Here is a 19,519-nt window from a genome sequence, read left to right as displayed (position 1 = left end):
ATTTTACTGCTTTGAGTACATCTTTGGTGTTACGGTAAATGTCGTATTGCAGATTCATCCCACTACTGGTGTTTTTCCATAAAGCTTGAATGTTTGTGTTAGGAGAAGTTCGGAGGGCATTGCGTGAAACAGTTTGGCATTGAGTGAAATAATAATAATAATAATATTAATAATAATAATAATAATAATAATAATAATAAGAATAATAATGATAATAATAATAATAATAATTATAATAATAATAATAATAATAATAATAATAATAATGGAAACTTTTCATTTTCAATTCCAGTTAAAACTACAATTACAAATCTCACTAGTACAAGGTAATTTGTAACTGGCTAGCCTGTTTTTACAAAATAAGACTATTACAATCGTAGTAAAGAGAAAAGAAAAAAAAAACGTTAAAAGGGGAGTAGCTCTGGGTTAGTCCATGTTTTGTTCCTACAGCAAAAAATGTAATAGGTGGTACGAATGGATATCGTAGAAAGCTTAGAAATGAGATATCGTTTGTGTTGATCATCGATGGAAAGAGAGTGACACATTTCAAGGAATGAGCTGCATGAGTCGCCGAAGATGCCAAGAGAGCTGATGGAGAGATTTACAAATATGACAGATTTGAACCTTGGTCTTAGATCTGAGACAAGGCGAGCATATTTTGAACGTTTCCTTTCTGCATTGCAGTTAAGGTTAGTTTCAAATCCTATCGTTAGTTCCAAAACATAAAGAATGTTTTCCTTTGTACGCAGAAGTAGATCTGGGCGCAGATTGTCTCCAGTTATGATGGATGGTGAGGAGAAGCCAGGTATATCGGCAAAAAGAGAGGATCCCTCTATTGCTTTCAAGGAGGTTGCAAGAAAATTTAGAGCAGAATTATGACGCCAGGTATAACGACCTTGTTCGAGATAAACTTTGCAGCCTGCAACGACATGGAGTAAAGTTTCGGGAAGAAGGCAGAATTCGCAATCAGATGATTGGCTTAGGTTCCAAAGGCTTAGATTTTTGCGCGTAGGGAGAGTATTGTTCAGGTACTTGATGGTGAAGTTGAAGATGTTCGTGGGTAGGTTGCTCTGCACAACAGACCAAAGATAATAATAATAATAATAATTATAATAATAATAATAATAATAATAATATTGGAAACATTTCATTTTCAATTCAACTTAAACTACAACTACAAATCTCACTATTACAAGGTAATTTGCAATTGGCTAGCCTGGTTTTACAAGAAAAAACTATAACAATCGTAAGGTAAAAGGAAAAACTGAGAAAAATAAAATAAAATAAAACAACTAAAGTTAAAAAGGATGTAATTCCGGATTTGTCCATGGCTTATTTTTGCAACAAAATATGTAGTACGTAGTACGGATGGCAATGTTGGAAAGTTTAGAAATGAGATACTGTTTTTGTTGCTGATCGATGGAGAGAGAGTCACACATTTTGAAGAATGAATTGCAGGAATTGCCGAAGATGCCAAGAGAGCTCATAGAAAGATTAACAAAGGAGACACATTTGAACTGCCGCTGTAAACCAGATAAGAGAGGAGCATACTTGCTGTGTTTTCTTGTAGCATTTTTCTCAAGATTGGATTCGAAGCCAACAGTTAGCTCTAAAATGTAGAGGTAATTGTTGTTAGTCCTCAAGAGAAGATCAGGGCGAAGGTTTTCTCCAGTTATGATTGATGGTGAAAGAAAGCCAGGTATATCAGCGTAGATGGTAGATTCATTGACAGCTTTTAGTGACATAGCTAGAAAGTTTAGGATAGAGTTATGTCGCCAGGTGTATCGGCCTTGTTCCAGATATGTTTTGCAGCCAGCAACAACATGAAGGAGTGTTTCTGGCAGAAAACAGAAAGAACAGTCAGAGGTATGGCTCAAGTTCCATTTTTTCAGGTTTTTCTGTGTGGCAAGGGTATTGTTCAGGTACCTTATGGTGAAATTGAAAATATTCTGAGGCATGCTACTTTGCACCTTGGACCAAAGTTTGTTTATTTGTGGAAGATTCTGGTTAAACAGATGTGATAATAAAGATCCTTGGGAGGTTAGGATGTTTTGCAGACGATCTTTATGCTCATGCTGGACAGCCTTTAATGCTTCTTTGGTGTTCCTATATATATCATATTGTATATTTGTGCCACTGCTGGTATTTTTCCATAAAGAGCGAATGTTATCGTTTGGTGAAGATTTCAATGCGTTTCGTAAAACTGTTTGACACTGTAGGAATTTGGTGGATGGTAAAGTTAGGCTGAGTCCAAACTGGTTTTTAGAAAGAATAATGCTACTCAAGGTAGCACTTATTGGGAGGTCGAGCCACTGGCGGATGTATTTGGATACAAGGTTGTCAAGATTCTCGACAACCCACGTCTTTGAAAGATCTGCTACAGTAAGGTTCCAGGAAATTTTAGAAAGAACGAAGTTGTGATAAAGACGTAGCTTATTTTTTGCATGAAGAGGCTGGGAATCGATTTGTTTAAGCATGTTTGACAGTGATGATAAAAGGTCAGATTTATGTTCTTGGTTTGTCATTTCAAAGTCAAAATGACGACCGAGGTACTTGAAAGAGTTTCCATTCGAGACAGATGGGATAGGTTTGTTGTTTATGAAAAGCTTAGGTTGATACTGAAGAGAACGTGTGGAAAATTTCTTTATTCCAAAAGTATGATCATGTTAGCCCATTGGCACCAGCGAGTGAAACAATTCAGTAGAAGTTGGTTTTCTTTCTCATTGCTGGTGATAACGGCAGCATCGTCTGCGAATTGAAACCAATGGACTGGTTGAAACATACGGTCGTTCTGATCAGGTAGGGAAAACCCTAACTGTTTGTATTTCTCAGCTTTTATGTACTGTATGAATGTGTTGAAGCATAGATTAAATAGTAGGGGACTGAGGCAGTCGCCTTGAAGCACACCACGACGGACTGGAATAGCAGGAGTATTATAGTGGCTTGTGATGATAGAGGTTTTAAAATCGGTGTAAAGGCTAGAGATAAGAAGCTGTATGTTGTCAGGGATATGATGATAAGACAGTATAGTGGGTATCAAATTATGATGTACTTCGCCAAAGGCATTTTTGAGATCAAGAAAGATTAATAATAATAATAATAATAATAATAATAATAATAATAATAATAATTATAACAATAATAATAATGGAAACATTCCATTTTCAATTCAACTTAAACTACAATTACAAATCTCACTATTACAAAGGTAATTTGCAATTGGCTAGCCTGGGTTTACAAAGAAAAAGACTATAACAAGCACAAACAAAAGAAATTACCAAAAAAAAGGAAAAAGTGTGTTCGTCATTGTTTGTTTTAGAAGTCGATAATAATAATATAATAATAATAATAATAATAATGGAAACTTTTCATTTTCAATTCAATTAAAACTACAATTACAAATCTCACTATTACAAGGTAGTTTGCAATTGGCTAGCCTGGTTTTACAAGAAAAAACTGTAACAATCGTAAGGTAAAAGGAAAAACTGAGAAAAATAAAATAAAACAACTAAAGTTAAAAAGGATGTAATTCCGGATTTGTCCATGGCTTATTTTTGCAACAAAATATGTAGTACGTAGTACGGATGGCAATGTTGGAAAGTTTAGAAATGAGATACTGTTTTTGTTGCTGATCGATGGAGAGAGAGTCACACATTTTGAAGAATGAATTGCAGGAATTGCCGAAGATGCCAAGAGAGCTCATAGAAAGATTAACAAAAAAGACACATTTGAACTGCCGCTGTAAACCAGATAAGAGAGGAGCATACTTGCTTTGTTTTCTTGTAGCATTTGTCTCAAGATTGGATTCGAAGCCAACAGTTAGCTCTAAAATGTAAAGGTAATTGTTGTTAGTCCTCAAGAGAAGATCAGGGCGAAGGTTTTCTCCAGTTATGATTGATGGTGAAAGAAAGCCAGGTATATCAGCGTAGACGGTAGATTCATTGACAGCTTTTAGTGACGTAGCTAGAAAGTTTAGGATAGAGTTATGTCGCCAGGTGTATCGGCCTTGTTCCAGATATGTTTTGCAGCCAGCAACAACATGAAGGAGGGTTTCTGGCAGAAAACAGAAAGAACAGTCAGAGGTCTGGCTCAAGTTCCATTTTTTCAGGTTTTTCTGTGTGGCAAGGGTATTGTTCAGATACCTTATCGTAAAATTGAAAATATTCTGAGGCATGCTACTTTGCACCTTGGACCAAAGTTTGTTAATTTGTGGAAGATTCTGGTTAAAGAGATGTGATAATAAAGATCCTTGGGAGGTTAGGATGTTTTGCAGACGATCTTTATGCTCATGCTGGACAGCCTTTAATGCTTCTTTGGTGTTCCTATATATATCATATTGTATATTTGTGCCACTGCTGGTATTTTTCCATAAAGAGCGAATGTTATCGTTTGGTGAAGATTTCAATGCGTTTCGTAAAACTGTTTGACACTGTAGGAATTTGGTGGATGGTAAAGTTAGGCTGAGTCCAAACTGGTTTTTAGAAAGAATAATGCTACTCAAGGTAGCACTTATTGGGAGGTCGAGCCACTGGCGGATGTATTTGGATACAAGGTTGTCAAGATTCTCGACAACCCACGTCTTTGAAAGATCTGCTACAGTAAGGTTCCAGGAAATTTTAGAAAGAACGAAGTTGTGATAAAGACGTAGCTTATTTTTTGCATGAAGAGGCTGGGAATCGATTTGTTTAAGCATGTTTGACAGTGATGATAAAAGGTCAGATTTATGTTCTTGGTTTGTCATTTCAAAGTCAAAATGACGACCGAGGTACTTGAAAGAGTTTCCATTCGAGACGGATGGGATAGGTTTGTTGTTTATGAAAAGCTTGGGTTGATACTGAAGAGAACGTGTGGAAAATTTCTTTATTCCAAAAGTGATGCATTTATCGACACGTATGATCATGTTAGCCCATTGGCACCAGCGAGTGAAACAATTCAGTAGAAGTTGGTTTTCTTTCTCATTGCTGGTGATAACGGCAGCGTCGTCAGCGAATTGAAACCAATGGACTGGTTGAAACATACGGTCGTTCTGATCAGGTAGGGAAAACCCTAACTGTTTGTATTTTTCAGCTTTTATGTACTGTATGAATGTGTTGAAGCATAGATTAAATAGTAGGGGGCTGAGGCAGTCGCCTTGAAGCACACCGCGACGGACTGGAATAGCAGGAGTATTATAGTGGCTTGTGATGATAGAGGTTTTAAAATCGGTATAAAGGCTAGAGATAAGAAGCTGTATGTTGTCAGGGATATGATGATAAGACAGTATAGTGGGTATCAAATTATGATGTACTTCGCCAAAGGCATTTTTGAGATCAAGAAGAGTGACAACCAGCGAGCGCTGTTTTTGTCGATAATGTGAGCCATCATTGAAGTATGTTCAAGAGTGCCAGAGATGTTAGACGTGAAGCCTTTTTGAATTTGATGTTCAATATAGCCATTTATTTTAAGAAAATCAAACATGAAGTCACGCAAGCAAGAAGTAAATATTTTTAGTGGTACTGACTCAAGTGTTATGGGCCTGAAATTAGATGGATCTTCCACGCTATCCTTTTTGTGGATTAAGATAGTGCATGCCTTTTTCCATTCATTTGGAATATCTCCAGAAAGCCATATAACACGGAAAATTTCAGTAAGTTTACTACGTAGATAAGGACAATGTTTGAAGACAATGATAGAGATCTTATCCAAGGGGCAAGGAGAAGCAGAAGACTTCATTCGGCGAATTATTGTTGTAATTTTCTGATATGAAGGAGGTTCCGACGGAAAAGGGTGATTAGGCTCTTGAAAAGTGGGTATCCAAGATGGTATTGAAAAACATTGCGTAGGTGAAAGAGAGGAAAGAGCTTTTAGAAAGTACTGAGTGCATATATCATTAGGAAATGTTGGGAGAATGGATGAACTGGTCTTGAGGATGCGCTTAACGTAACCCCAGAAATTTTTTGAGATGAACTTATCATGATCAGCAATATGAGTAGTGTTAGAAATCATAGAACGGCCGTTGATCTTGTGACGCAATAGATGAGAGACGTATTTAATTTCTAAAAGAGTAGCATTGTTCATCTTCAGCAATTTTAAGTCCTTTTTAAGTTCCTTGGCTTTTCGATCTTGATATTTCGCGACCAGATCGTTGGAAATAATGTCGATGGTACCACAAGTTTCTTTAAAATAGTTATAAATTGAGTTATTCATTGAGATTATTGCTTCGTTGATGGTGCACGGTTCCAAAGGGAGATTTGATAAAGTAGATTTGAAATATTCGTTTGCAATGGACCATTCGTTTTTCGAATTTGGGAGACGAACACCGGGTTTAATTTCAAAAAATTCATCCAAATTGACGTCATCTAGAAACCCAATGCTGCTAGTGGCTTCGTTGCTTTGAACTTCACAAACTAGGTCTTCAGAGGTATCAGGGTTTCCTATTCCGCTAATGACGCGACACCTTCTTTGATGCATCTTTAAACCTTTTGTTCCTTTACAAATTTTTCCACAACAGCATTTGATCCGATTGTCTTGCATAACAATGTCCTCATTTGTTTCCACGGAAATTAGAGGAATGTTGATAGATCCGTTGGGGCCATTTTGGTGGTTGACGTCAAGCTTCCGTTTACATCTCCAAGAATGGCGGCCTAACGTTTTGAAATCTTGACCACAGAAAGAACAAACCACAAATATTGCAACAATCCAAAGCCAATGTGAACGAATCATTTCTAAAAAAACTCCTTGTCGTTTCAATAGTCGATTTTACTGTTATATACGAATACAAAGTAACCAGGCTATAATGATACTTGCTTTTAAACAAGAGCCGTGTACGGGAGCTCCGAACGCCACCGCTCAACGACCGAAATAATAATAGTAATAATAATAATAATAATATTTTTTTTTTTTTTTTTTTTTAAACATCTCATTTTCATTGAATACATTTTAAATTTACAATTATACGACTCGCTTTTACAGGCATCATATAATTGGCTTATCTGCATTACAATATTTAAAAGTCAATTAGTTCGGGGCTTAGCCATGGTTTGTTTCGACGACAGAAGATATAGTAGGTGCAGCGGATAGAAATGTTCATGAGTTTCATCAAGATGGATTTAGTTTGATTTGAGTCAAAATTCAGTTGGTGTAGCATGTCAGAGAGAGAGGTAGATGAGGTTCCAAGAATGCCAAGGGCACTCATAGAAAGGTTAACAAAGGTAACACGTTTATAGGCAGGGCTCAGTTCCTTGATAAGATCGCTATATTTCCTAGCTTTTCGAGTACTGTTTTCGTCGATGTTGCTTTCGAACCCAACAGTAAGCTCTAGCATGTAAAGCATTCGATCTTCAGTTACGAAGACAAGATCTGGTCGATAGGAGTCGCCTGTGATTAAAGAAGGTGATAGAAATGAAAGCAGGTCGGCGTAAAGTGAGCTGTTTCTAGGTGTTGAAAGGATTTTAGCCAAATATAGAAGTACAGAATCATGTCTCCAGGTATACCTACCATGTTCAAGATAATTCTTGCAGCTAGAGACTATGTGCTGTAATGATTCTAATTGGAGACAGAAAGAGCAGGCAGATGACTGAGTAATTGACCATTTGCAGAGGTTTTTCCTAGTGGCAAGAGTGTTGTTTAGGTATTTGATGGTAAAGTTGTAAATGTTTTTTGGTAACTTTTGCTGGACACTAGACCAAAGTTGATTAGTTCCCTTAGAAGCAAATTTTAAGATGCACGAGATAATAAATCCTTGAGATGTAAGAACGTTTTCAATGCGGTTTTCGTGTTCACTTTGGATGGATTTGAGAACTTGTTTGGTGTTGCGATAAACGTCATATTGTATGTTTGTACCAGTGCTAGAGTCTTTCCATAAAGAGCGAATCTCTTGGTTTGGGGACAGTCTTAAAGAGTTGCGGATAACTGTTTGGCATTGTAAGAACTTGGTAGATGGAAGAATGAGATTGATGCCAAACTTCGATTTTGGAATGACGAGGCTACTTAGTGAAGCACTTATTGGCAGCTCGAGCCATTGTCTAACAAAGCTTGAAACAACATTGTCTAGATTCTCTGTCACCCATGTCTTGCTTAAATCAGCGACACCAAATAATAATAATAATAATAATAATAATAATAATAATAATAAGAATAATAATGATAATAATAATAATTATAATAATAATAATAATAATAATAATAATAATAATAATAATAATAATGGAAACTTTTCATTTTCAATTCCAGTTAAAACTACAATTACAAATCTCACTATTACAAGGTAATTTGTATTTATAATTAATTTGTAATTAATATTATTAATAATTATATTAATAATAATAATAATAATAATAATAATTATAATAATGAAAACATTTTTATGTTATATTCTTTTACTTACAACAGTAACCTCACTTTACAGGTAGTTACTATCGGCTAGCCTGGTGACAAGTTTACTAATTTTACAAAAGTTATAACATTCAAATAAAATCATATGAATGCAAAGAATCTTTAGAAGGAGAGCAGTTCAGGGTTTGTCCAAGTCTTATTGCGCATACAGAATATATAATAGGATGTGCGTATAATTATTGCTGACAGTTTTTTAATTATAAAATTACGGTGTTGGTAGTCAAGTTTTAGTTCATCACACATATCGATGAAAGAATCACAGGAGTTACCAAAGATACCGAGACAGCTGATAGATAGATTAACAAAGTTTACTTTTTTGAACTTAGGGCGTAGTTCCTTTAGAAGGGAACGGTACTTCTCAGCTTTACGCGAAGCGTTAGTGTCCAGGTTAGTCTCGAACCCAACAGTTAATTCGATGACATACAGACAGTTAGAAGCAGTTTTGATTAGCATGTCGGGACGGAACGAATCGCCAGTTATGATACATGGTGATAAATAAGCGGGAATGTCAGCATATATGAATACATCTCGGATACATTGAAATGATGATGCAATGAAGTGCAGGGCAGAGTCGTGCCTCCAAGTAAAACGCCCTTGCTCAAGGTATTTGTTACATCCAGCTACGACATGAAGAAGTGATTCTGGCTGAAGGCAGAATGAGCAATCTGGAGAAGAGCTAATTTTCCATAAGCAGAGGTTGTTCCTTGTGGCTAGTGTGTTGTTGAGATACCTTATCGTAAAGTTGAAGATGTTTTTTGGAAGTTTACTTTGAGCTGCAGACCAGAGTGAGGTTAACTTTGTATAGGAATGCTCAAGCAGGAATGAAATGATGAGGCCTTGAGATGTTAGCTGAGTTTTGAGCTTTTCAGTGTGTTCGTCCCTTACACATTTCAGTACCGCCTTAGTGTTCTTGTATGCGTCGAACTGTATATTAGGTCCATAATTGGTGTTCATTCATAGGGATTTGATGTTTTCGTTGGGCGAAGATTTGAGTGAGTTTCGAAGAACAATCTGGCACTGTTGAAACTTTACAGAAGGAAGCAGAAGCTCAAGACCAAAGTGTTTACGAGAAAGAACTATGCCACTCAGTGTCGAAGATATTGGAAGCTCGAGCCACTGTCGAACGAATTTTGTGACAAGCTGATCTAAGTTTTCGCAAACCCACGTTTTGGAGAGATTAGCAACTGTGGGATCCCAAGAGAGCTTTGATAGGATGTATTGATTAAACAGTAGAATTTTGTTCCGCGGGTGAATTTTCAAGGAATCGATAACTTTGAGCATCTCACGGAGAGAAGAAGTCAAGTGATCCTTGTGTTCCTGGTTCTTCATATCATAATTGAAGAAACGACCCAGGTATTTGAAAGATTCGCCATGTTTCACAAAAGGGACAGGATCGTTGTTAATGAAGAGCTTAGGCTGAAACTGTGCAGATCTAGTTGCAAACTTTTTAATTCCAAAGGTGATGCACTTGTCTATGCGGATGATCATATTTGCCCATTTGCACCATCTTGTAAAACAGTTTAGCAATAATTGATTTTCGCGTTCATCACTTGTGACAACTGCAGCATCATCAGCGAATTGAAACCAGTGAACCGGGTTAAACAAGCGATCATTGCCATCATGAGGAGAAAATCCAAGTTGTTTATATTTGTCATGTTTTACCAGCTGAATAAAGGTGTTGAAACATAAATTGAAAATGAGAGGGCTGAGGCAGTCCCCTTGCAGTACTCCTCTTTTGACTGGAATGGCCGGAGACCTGAAATTATCGGTTACTAATAATAATAATAATGGAAACTTTTCATTTTGAATTCCTTTTAAAACTACAATTACAAATCTCACTAGTACAAGGTAATTTGTAACTGGCTAGCCTGTGTTTACAAAATAAAAACTATTACATCTCTGGGTTAGTCCATGTATTGTTCCTACAGCAAAAAATGTAATAGGTGGTACGAATGGATATCGTAGAAAGCTTAGAAATGAGATATCGTTTTTGTTGATCATCGATGGAAAGAGAGTCACACATTTCAAGGAATGAGCTGCATGAGTCGCCGAAGATGCCAAGAGAGCTGATGGAGAGATTTACAAATATGACAGATTTGAACCTTGGTCTTAGATCTGAGACAAGGCGAGCATATTTTAAACGTTTCCTTTCTGCATTGCAGTTAAGGTTAGTTTCAAATCCTATCGTTAGTTCCAAAACATAAAGAATGTTTTCCTTTGTACGCAGAAGTAGATCTGGGCGCAGATTGTCTCCAGTTATGATGGATGGTGAGGAGAAGCCAGGTATATCGGCAAAAAGAAAGGATCCCTCTATTGCTTTCAAGGAGGTTGCAAGAAGATTTAGAGCAGAATTATGACGCCAGGTATAACGACCTTGTTCGAGATAAACTTTGCAGCCTGCAACGACATGGAGTAAAATTTCGGGAGAGGCAGAATTCGCAATCAGATGATTGGCTTAGGTTCCAAAGGCTTAGATTTTTGCGCGTAGGGAGAGTATTGTTCAGGTACTTGATGGTGAAGTTGAAGATGTTCGTGGGTAGGTTGCTCTGCACAACAGACCAAAGACCATTGAGCTTTTTAAGAGAGTGGTCCAACAGGAATGAAATAATAGCACCCTGGGATAGTAATTGGTGTGCCAAGCGCTCTCTACTGTCTGATTTTACTGCTTTCAGTACATCTTTGGTGTTACGGTAAATGTCGTATTGCAGATTCATCCCACTACTGGTGTTTTTATTATTAACGGAATTTTTTATTATTAAAAATGTGTTAACAAACAAGAGATTTTGAAATTATAGCCCAAAACTGTACTTTCGACTGGAAAAAATTCCGCTAAGCATGCACAAGCTCGAGGCAACAAAGTGAAATATTAGAAGAAGTGAGACTACTCAAATACACACGAATATTAAATTTTACTGCAAAAGACCAAGCTATAGACACCAGAGCTTAACTCTGATTAAATTTCATTTAATCATCACAATGACCACGGAACCAGCGGAACGACCTCTGAACCAGCGGAACGACCTCTGAACAAGCGGAACGACCACGGAACTAGCGGTACAACAACGGAACGACCACGGAACTAGCGGTACAACAACGGAACGAGCACGGAACTAGTGAAACAACAACGAGTTCTGTGGTCCGATGTGCTAGTGCCTCCCTTTAGGAAAAGTTAAATTTTATATTTGGTTCGGAACATTATGCATAAAAAAAGTGTGAGAGAGTTGAAATTAATTTGGAAGTTTTCAATGCTTTAGTTAAGATCTGTGCATTGTGATGCTGCTGCTGTTTTCTGCTGCTTTTTACAGCTTTTGATGTAAATATCGATTTTTATAATACCTAGAATAGGGCACTGGGCTTGAAAACCCTTACGGGATTTCTCAGTGTCCTACACAACATACTGGTTCATATGGATGTACTCTACCTAAATATTATTTGTAGTAATTTTCTGTTCCTCTTATAATAAATTAATATTTTTATAAATTTATTTTGTTGAATATAAATGAGTTTTTATTTGAATTTGTTGTCCAGTTAACTCTTGTGTAGGCTTTTCCAGCTACCAACTCGAAAGGAATAGCGAATGAGCGGAAAGATACCCTTATTGGCGCAGAACGCTATTATGATATTGTCAGTGGTGATGTCGTTAGAGGCAGCGGTAGATCAGTGGCGATAAATAGTAAATTTTATTGGCTTCTTCAGTGGCGGCGCCAAGGGGTGGTACAGGGGGGGGGGGGTAATTTTTGGCTGCCTGTTATGCATGTAAAAAGAATTTAAGAAAAAAACAACATTTTAAAAATAATTCAAAGAATACATTTATTCAAGCAAAAGACATTAAAAACACAGCTTTACATTTAATGAAAAAATCAGAACATTTTCAGCAGAAATCTGCAAAACGTCTCGTAATTTACTCGGCTGTTGACCCATCAAAACAATTTCCTCTGCTCCAAATCTAAAAAAAATAATAGTATTTTGTATTCTCTTGAAATACGAGTTCACTATCAACATATGCTGTGATTGACAAAAGTGTCTAACAACAAATATTTGACTATGCAAAACAGGCTATATTGATGCTAACCGCTAACCGTCTTGGCAGACGTCCGGGCACGCCTCTCTGCCGATTTTCCTGATTTTTTCCCACCGGGTGCCCCCATGGCAGTAATCCTTCCCAGAAATGTCTTCGTTTTTAAATTTTTGCTTTAGTTCTTTGGATATATAACATTTTTCTTCGTTATCTCACTTGCTATTGTCCACCGTTGTTCATTTATGGCAATTCTATTGAAAGTCTATATTTCTAGGTTTCCAAAAGCTTCCTGGAATTTTTTAAAGGCTCAATCATCTCTTTTCAGAACGTTTTCAAGGCATTTTCTCTCACTCATTTGAGCAATGATGTATGAGTTATTGCGCCGCGAGTTGGCATTTTTTCTCGACCCCAAGTAGTCGTGAACGTTACTTTCCTCAAACTGCTGTGTGCTGTATTACTACGGTGTTGCCCATTCCTACTATCCTTGGAAGCTTGAGCATTTCTGGAAGTGTGAGGCAAGCGTAATATCCGAACATGTTTAACGAAAAACCGCGAGTCGACGAAGGTTTCCACAGCTCAAAGAAGGGACTCAGAATAGACAGGAAAATTTTATGACAATCAAAAAAAATACTCAATTGAAAAACCATGAGCCAACAAAGGTTTAATATGCATGGCTTTAAAGTGCATGGCTAGAAAACTTCACAAGAGCAACAGCGAAAATGTTCAACGAGGACTAAAAATTGGCGGGGGTGAACAGAAATGAATTTTTGACGAATTTGACCTCAAAGTCAAAATAAAAGAGCTTTTAGATCGGTCGGTAAATATTAAATACTCGAGGTTATATTGATCGAATCGAAATATATTGATTGAAAACTTAAGCATTGAAATCCGAATAGACAGTAGAGCTTCAGTGGGTGAACCCATGCAATACTTAAACGAAGACCACGGATAGACCAAGGCATAAAAATGTATTGAGGCAACTTTCAATCTCCCCCTTCCTAGCGATGGTCACAGGAGAGCAAGTAATTTTTTATCACGTGACCTGTGCGGATTTAATTATCTTCAAATCGAGGTTAATACACCTCTTGTCTTTCCGAGGCTAATTATTGTAATATATGTCAGGGTTATCGGGGCTTCGTAGGGGGGGGGGGGCTTTTTTCCCTATTTTGTGTACTAAGCAAAGCGTTAAAAATATTGAAGAATTAAAAGCCTTGATCTGTAAATTAAACATATGGTCTTGTGAAACCTGACTATGGTTGGTCAGAATAGTACCTGTCACTCTAAAAACAAGAAGTCAAATAGCGCGTTATGCGTTTTAACCAGAAAACGTCACTAAAAAATACTAGCAATTATCACATGTCAGAAAACTGCAGAATGTAGCCATGTATAGTGATAATGATGTCATTATTAAAATATTCAACGTCTTGCATCAAACATCTACATTTTAACATGGAAATTCAAGGAAATATGCAAGGTTAGTTGGAAGGCAAGGAACTTTCAACCAACTGGACCGCAAAATGTCGTGCTTTCTTATAAAGGAAACTTTATAGCATACTAAAGACAAGGAAAGGACTGATGGGGATGTCATGTAGCGTCAGATAATTCTCCCCTCCCACTTCCCCCGCCCCCTTCTTTAAAACAAATACACTTGATAAGAACACGGGGGCTCGAATTGCGAGCATTTTCAACACGTGACCAAACTGTATAGCAACCGTTGTTATCCACCATGTTAGTGTTTTTTATTACCACGTTGAAGCACAGCAAGATATCCCCATATTTCCAGTCTAACAATCAGTACGATGTTGTAAAAAATCTTTCAGGTTTTCATTATTTTTTTGTGAAATGATTTATTGCAAAGATGGTTTGTGTCTTATTGTCGGCTGTAGAGAAAAATGATGAAGATAGAGAAATAGCAGCGAGCTACGTGAAGACGAAATCGGCCGAAAAATGCATCGGGTTCCAGCAACTATCACCCAATATGGCGAGATAACCTGAATTGTTGGCTACAGAATGCTGACGAAAATGGATATCAGCTATACGCCACTCAGGAAGACATTACAGACAAAAATTGGCAAATCGCCGTGTTTGCGTATCCAGTGGGGGCTCGATACCAGTGTATATCGCAAGCCTACTTTTACCGGTCAGTACATACGCTGGAATTCATTTTGCCCAAAACAACGCAAAGTCAACCTTGTCAAAACTTGTCAAATCTAAACTGCACGCTGAACTGGAAAAACTTAAAACGATCTTTCTGGACAACGGCTATCCTGAAGACGTCATCTTATCTAATACTAAGGAGAAGCTCGCAAGTTTTGCGGCTGTTCAAAAGTTTGGTCCGCAAAAGTGCCCAGTTTATTTTAAACTACCATGGATTGGTAACACTTCCTTGCGATTCGAGAGTCAGATTAGGCAAGCCATAACAAAATGCTCCAGCAACTTTATTTTTGCTTTTCTTCACAACTATTGATATATCTGAAGTATTGAGTTAATTTAACATTTCTTTGATTACATGAGCCTTGAGTGCTCTTTAATATTGTTCTTTTTTGAAAATTAGCTTTTCTACAGCTATTCACTATGAACTTTTTGTACTTTTAGTAGAACCGTTGATTTGATGCTAACATCTGCTTAGTTGTTTTAACAAGATTTTCAACAAAACCTAGAAAAGTTTATTTTTATCTTGCAATTTCTCAGCTGCTTTTATTGTTCCTAAAAGATGTTCTTTGCTTAAGTGTGTTCCTAAAAGATGTTCTTTGCTTAAGTGTGTTCCGGCCGAAAAATGCTCCAGCAACTATTACCCATTAAAGAGAGCACACCTGAATTGTTGACTACACTGACATTTCGTTTCAGATGCACCTACCAAAGGTTGGGAGAAGCATATTGCTGCCTTGGTATCAACATTAAATCTTGGACATTCAAAGCATCCAGGGACCGCACACCAGTCTAAATGTGGGAGGGCTGAAAAAAGCGTGACGGAAAATTTTTGAGGCCACGCCCTCTAGAACGCCGGAAAACGCCCTTTTTTAGAAAATACTGGCTTATTTCTACTGGGGTTTTATAAACAATCTGGTGTAAAGAAGTTATCAATAGCTATAAAAATAGATAAAATTGGCCTGGGGATAATAAAACCTAAAGAAAAACACCTAGAAAATGAACAAAAAGGGTTCCCAATCAAGAAAAATTGCGACCCCTTAGGAGTATACGATTCAAAAATTGAAAAAAAATTGAAAAGAAGAAAACAGCATTAACAATAGGCAAACCGATCTCCGAAAAAAATTAGATGCCAGAGGCAAGCAAAAAACATTAATAAATGATTAAGTATAAGTTTAAAGTAGAAACAATGTGTTAGAGCCATAAATACAATTTATACAGTGAAAACAAGCGATCTGTTGGCAAGAAATTTTTTTCACAGGCAGGAAAAAAATTGCAAAATAACCTCTGCTGTCTTTTGGTACAAACTTTGTATATCTTGGGTCAAATCATTATTATTTCATGACATATTGATAAAATATTTATAAAGAAACCATACCAGGGTCCTTTGCTTCGTCCTCGTATCCCCATCTTGCATCATCTACGCCATCTTCCTTTCTGGACGGCAAAACTATGGTGGTGGACAAATGATAGTTTGAACATAAAAGAGCAAATTGATACTTCAAATATTATCAAACAACTGTGTCACAATATGGTTAGCTATAGGTTCAAAGTTGACACAGTGCTTTCTTGGTGGAATAACTATTTTGCACACTGGAATTTAGAAAACATTCAATATTAAAGCTTTTTCATCAGCATGCAAGTAGAGTCTGCACCTAAAAGCATTAAAGTTGGATTTTGAAAACAACCGGGCCCCTATTTGCTTACAGGCCCTGGGACAATAAATTGAACAGAAAACGTATACTCCTAGCCTCGTTTGCAGCTTGAAATTATCTATGGTCTTGTTCCCTCTTTTACATTTTGAAATAATTTGGCTTTTTTCCAATATTGATTTGGTTTTAAGCCCAAAAAGAATCTACCAACCCTGCATCTAACGATACATTTTGAAAAAAAAATTAAAAAGATGAAAACATGATTGAGAATAGGCAAACAGATCTTCGAAAAAATAAGATGCGAGAGGCAAGCAAGAAATATGAATAAATGGTTAAGTATAAGTTCAGAGTAGAAACAATATGTTATAGCCATGCATCCTATTTATACAGTGGAAACCAGCGATCTGTTGACAAGAGGTTCTTTCACCAGTAGCAAGAAAAGATTGCAAAAGAACCTCTGCTGTTTTTTTAGTGTGCATCGGAACAACGATCAATGCAGTCACTAAATAAATCCATCCTTGACTATCGTGTCATTTCCAAACCCAGCGAGTCTTATTTTACGTGCAGAGGACACGGAGCCAGAGAGAGAGACAGTGTTTGCTTGATTGTAACTGAACTCTGAACTGAACTGACTTACATAAAAATTAACATGCTTATATACAGAAATGAATATCTAAAATTAACACGAATGATGTAAGGAAAACAAAGGATAGGAAGGGCGAGTGAAGGTGATGAGTAAATTGAATAGCGTGGCAAAGATTATGTAAACAATAGGGATTAGCGAATGCGTGAAATGAGAGTGACGTAGAGGATGCCTGTGCTGCGATGTGAGAATGTGGGAAAATGATGGAATGAATGAGAAGGAAAAATTGATGTAAACAGGCCTAAATAGAGTCACTACATTTTCCTGGTACAAACTTCATATCTCGGTTCAAATCTTTATTCTTTCATAAGATATTGATAAAATATTTATAGGGAAAACATACCAGGGTCCTTTGCTACGCCCCTTAAATACCATATTGCATCATCTACGCCATCCTTCTTTCTGGACGGCCAAACTATGATGGTGGACTAATGTTAGTTTGAATATGTAAGAGCAAATTGATACTTCAAATATTATCAAACAACTGTGTCACAATATGGTTAGCTATAGGTTCAAAGTTGACACAGTGTTTTCTTGGTGGAATAGCTTTTTTGCACACTGGAATTTAGAAAACATTCAATATTAAAGCCTTTTCATCAGCATGCAAGTAGAGTCTGCACGTAAAAGCATTAAAGTTGGATTTTGAAACCAACCGGGCCTCTATTTGCTTACAGGCCCTGGGACAATGAATTGAACAGAAAACGTATACTCCTAGCCTCGTTTGCAGCTTGAAATTATCTATGGTCTTGTTTCCTCTTTTACATTTTGAAATAATTTGGCTTTTTTCCAATATTGATTTGGTTTTAAGCCCAAAAAGAATCGACCAACCCTGCATCTAACGATACATTTTGAAAAAAAAATTGAAAAGATGAAAATATCATTGAGAATAGGCAAACAGATCTCCGAAACAAATAAGATGTGAGAGGCAACAAAAAAACATTAATAAATGATTAAGTATAAGTTTAGAGTAGAAACAATGTGTTATAGCCATGCATCCTATTTATACAGTGGAAACCAGCGATCTGTTGACAAGAGGTTCTTTCACCAGTAGCAAGAAAAGATTGCAAAAGAACCTCTGCTGTTTTTTTAGTGTGCATCGGAACAACGATCAATGCAGTCACTAAATAAATCCATCCTTGACTATCGTGTCATTTCCAAACCCAGCGAGTCTTATTTTACGTGCAGAGGACACGGAGTCAGAGAGAGAGACAGTGTTTGCTTGATTGTAACTGAACTCTGAACTGAACTGACTTACATAAAAATTAACATGCTTATATACAGAAATGAATATCTAAAATTAACACGAATGATGTAAGGAAAACAAAGGATAGGAAGGGCGAGTGAAGGTGATGAGTAAATTGAATAGCGTGGCAAAGATTATGTAAACAATAGGGATTAGCGAATGCGTGAAATGAGAGTGACGTAGAGGATGCCTGTGCTGCGATGTGAGAATGTGGGAAAATGATGGAATGAATGAGAAGGAAAAATTGATGTAAACAGGCCTAAATAGAGTCACTACATTTTCCTGGTACAAACTTCATATCTCGGTTCAAATCTTTATTCTTTCATAAGATATTGATAAAATATTTATAGGGAAAACATACCAGGGTCCTTTGCTACGCCCCTTAAATACCATATTGCATCATCTACGCCATCCTTCTTTCTGGACGGCCAAACTATGATGGTGGACTAATGTTAGTTTGAATATGTAAGAGCAAATTGATACTTCAAATATTATCAAACAACTGTGTCACAATATGGTTAGCTATAGGTTCAAAGTTGACACAGTGTTTTCTTGGTGGAATAGCTTTTTTGCACACTGGAATTTAGAAAACATTCAATATTAAAGCCTTTTCATCAGCATGCAAGTAGAGTCTGCACGTAAAAGCATTAAAGTTGGATTTTGAAACCAACCGGGCCTCTATTTGCTTACAGGCCCTGGGACAATGAATTGAACAGAAAACGTATACTCCTAGCCTCGTTTGCAGCTTGAAATTATCTATGGTCTTGTTTCCTCTTTTACATTTTGAAATAATTTGGCTTTTTTCCAATATTGATTTGGTTTTAAGCCCAAAAAGAATCTACCAACCCTGCATCTAACGATACATTTTGAAAAAAAAATTAAAAAGATGAAAACATGATTGAGAATAGGCAAACAGATCTTCGAAAAAATAAGATGCGAGAGGCAAGCAAGAAATATGAATAAATGGTTAAGTATAAGTTCAGAGTAGAAACAATATGTTATAGCCATGCATCCTATTTATACAGTGGAAACCAGCGATCTGTTGACAAGAGGTTCTTTCACCAGTAGCAAGAAAAGATTGCAAAAGAACCTCTGCTGTTTTTTTAGTGTGCATCGGAACAACGATCAATGCAGTCACTAAATAAATCCATCCTTGACTATCGTGTCATTTCCAAACCCAGCGAGTCTTATTTTACGTGCAGAGGACACGGAGCCAGAGAGAGAGACAGTGTTTGCTTGATTGTAACTGAACTCTGAACTGAACTGACTTACATAAAAATTAACATGCTTATATACAGAAATGAATATCTAAAATTAACACGAATGATGTAAGGAAAACAAAGGATAGGAAGGGCGAGTGAAGGTGATGAGTAAATTGAATAGCGTGGCAAAGATTATGTAAACAATAGGGATTAGCGAATGCGTGAAATGAGAGTGACGTA

The 19,519-nt window shown here is 36.8% G+C and overlaps 1 protein-coding gene across 22 annotated transcripts in view; it reads right to left on the bottom strand.

Annotated features, from left to right (window-relative positions):
- Positions 1 to 19,519, bottom strand: part of LOC135683675 (uncharacterized) — a 100,011-nt gene that overhangs the window by 11,483 nt on the left and 69,009 nt on the right. For 21 of the 22 annotated variants that reach the window (XM_089109362.1, XM_089109363.1, XM_089109365.1 and 18 more), the window contains one exon: positions 15,918 to 15,989. In XM_089109362.1, coding sequence (XP_088965488.1) covers positions 15,918 to 15,989 — 72 coding nt within the window. Of the gene's footprint in view, positions 1 to 12,157; positions 12,320 to 15,917; positions 15,990 to 19,519 lie in introns of those variants that run through there. The other variant, XM_089109382.1, reaches the window with a different exon arrangement.

This window comes from Rhopilema esculentum, chromosome 7 (assembly GCF_057945365.1).
Source record: "Rhopilema esculentum isolate cy_ngs chromosome 7, ASM5794536v1, whole genome shotgun sequence".
NCBI classification, from domain to species: domain Eukaryota; kingdom Metazoa; phylum Cnidaria; class Scyphozoa; order Rhizostomeae; family Rhizostomatidae; genus Rhopilema; species Rhopilema esculentum.
This window is presented reverse-complemented; position numbering and strand designations above follow the sequence as displayed.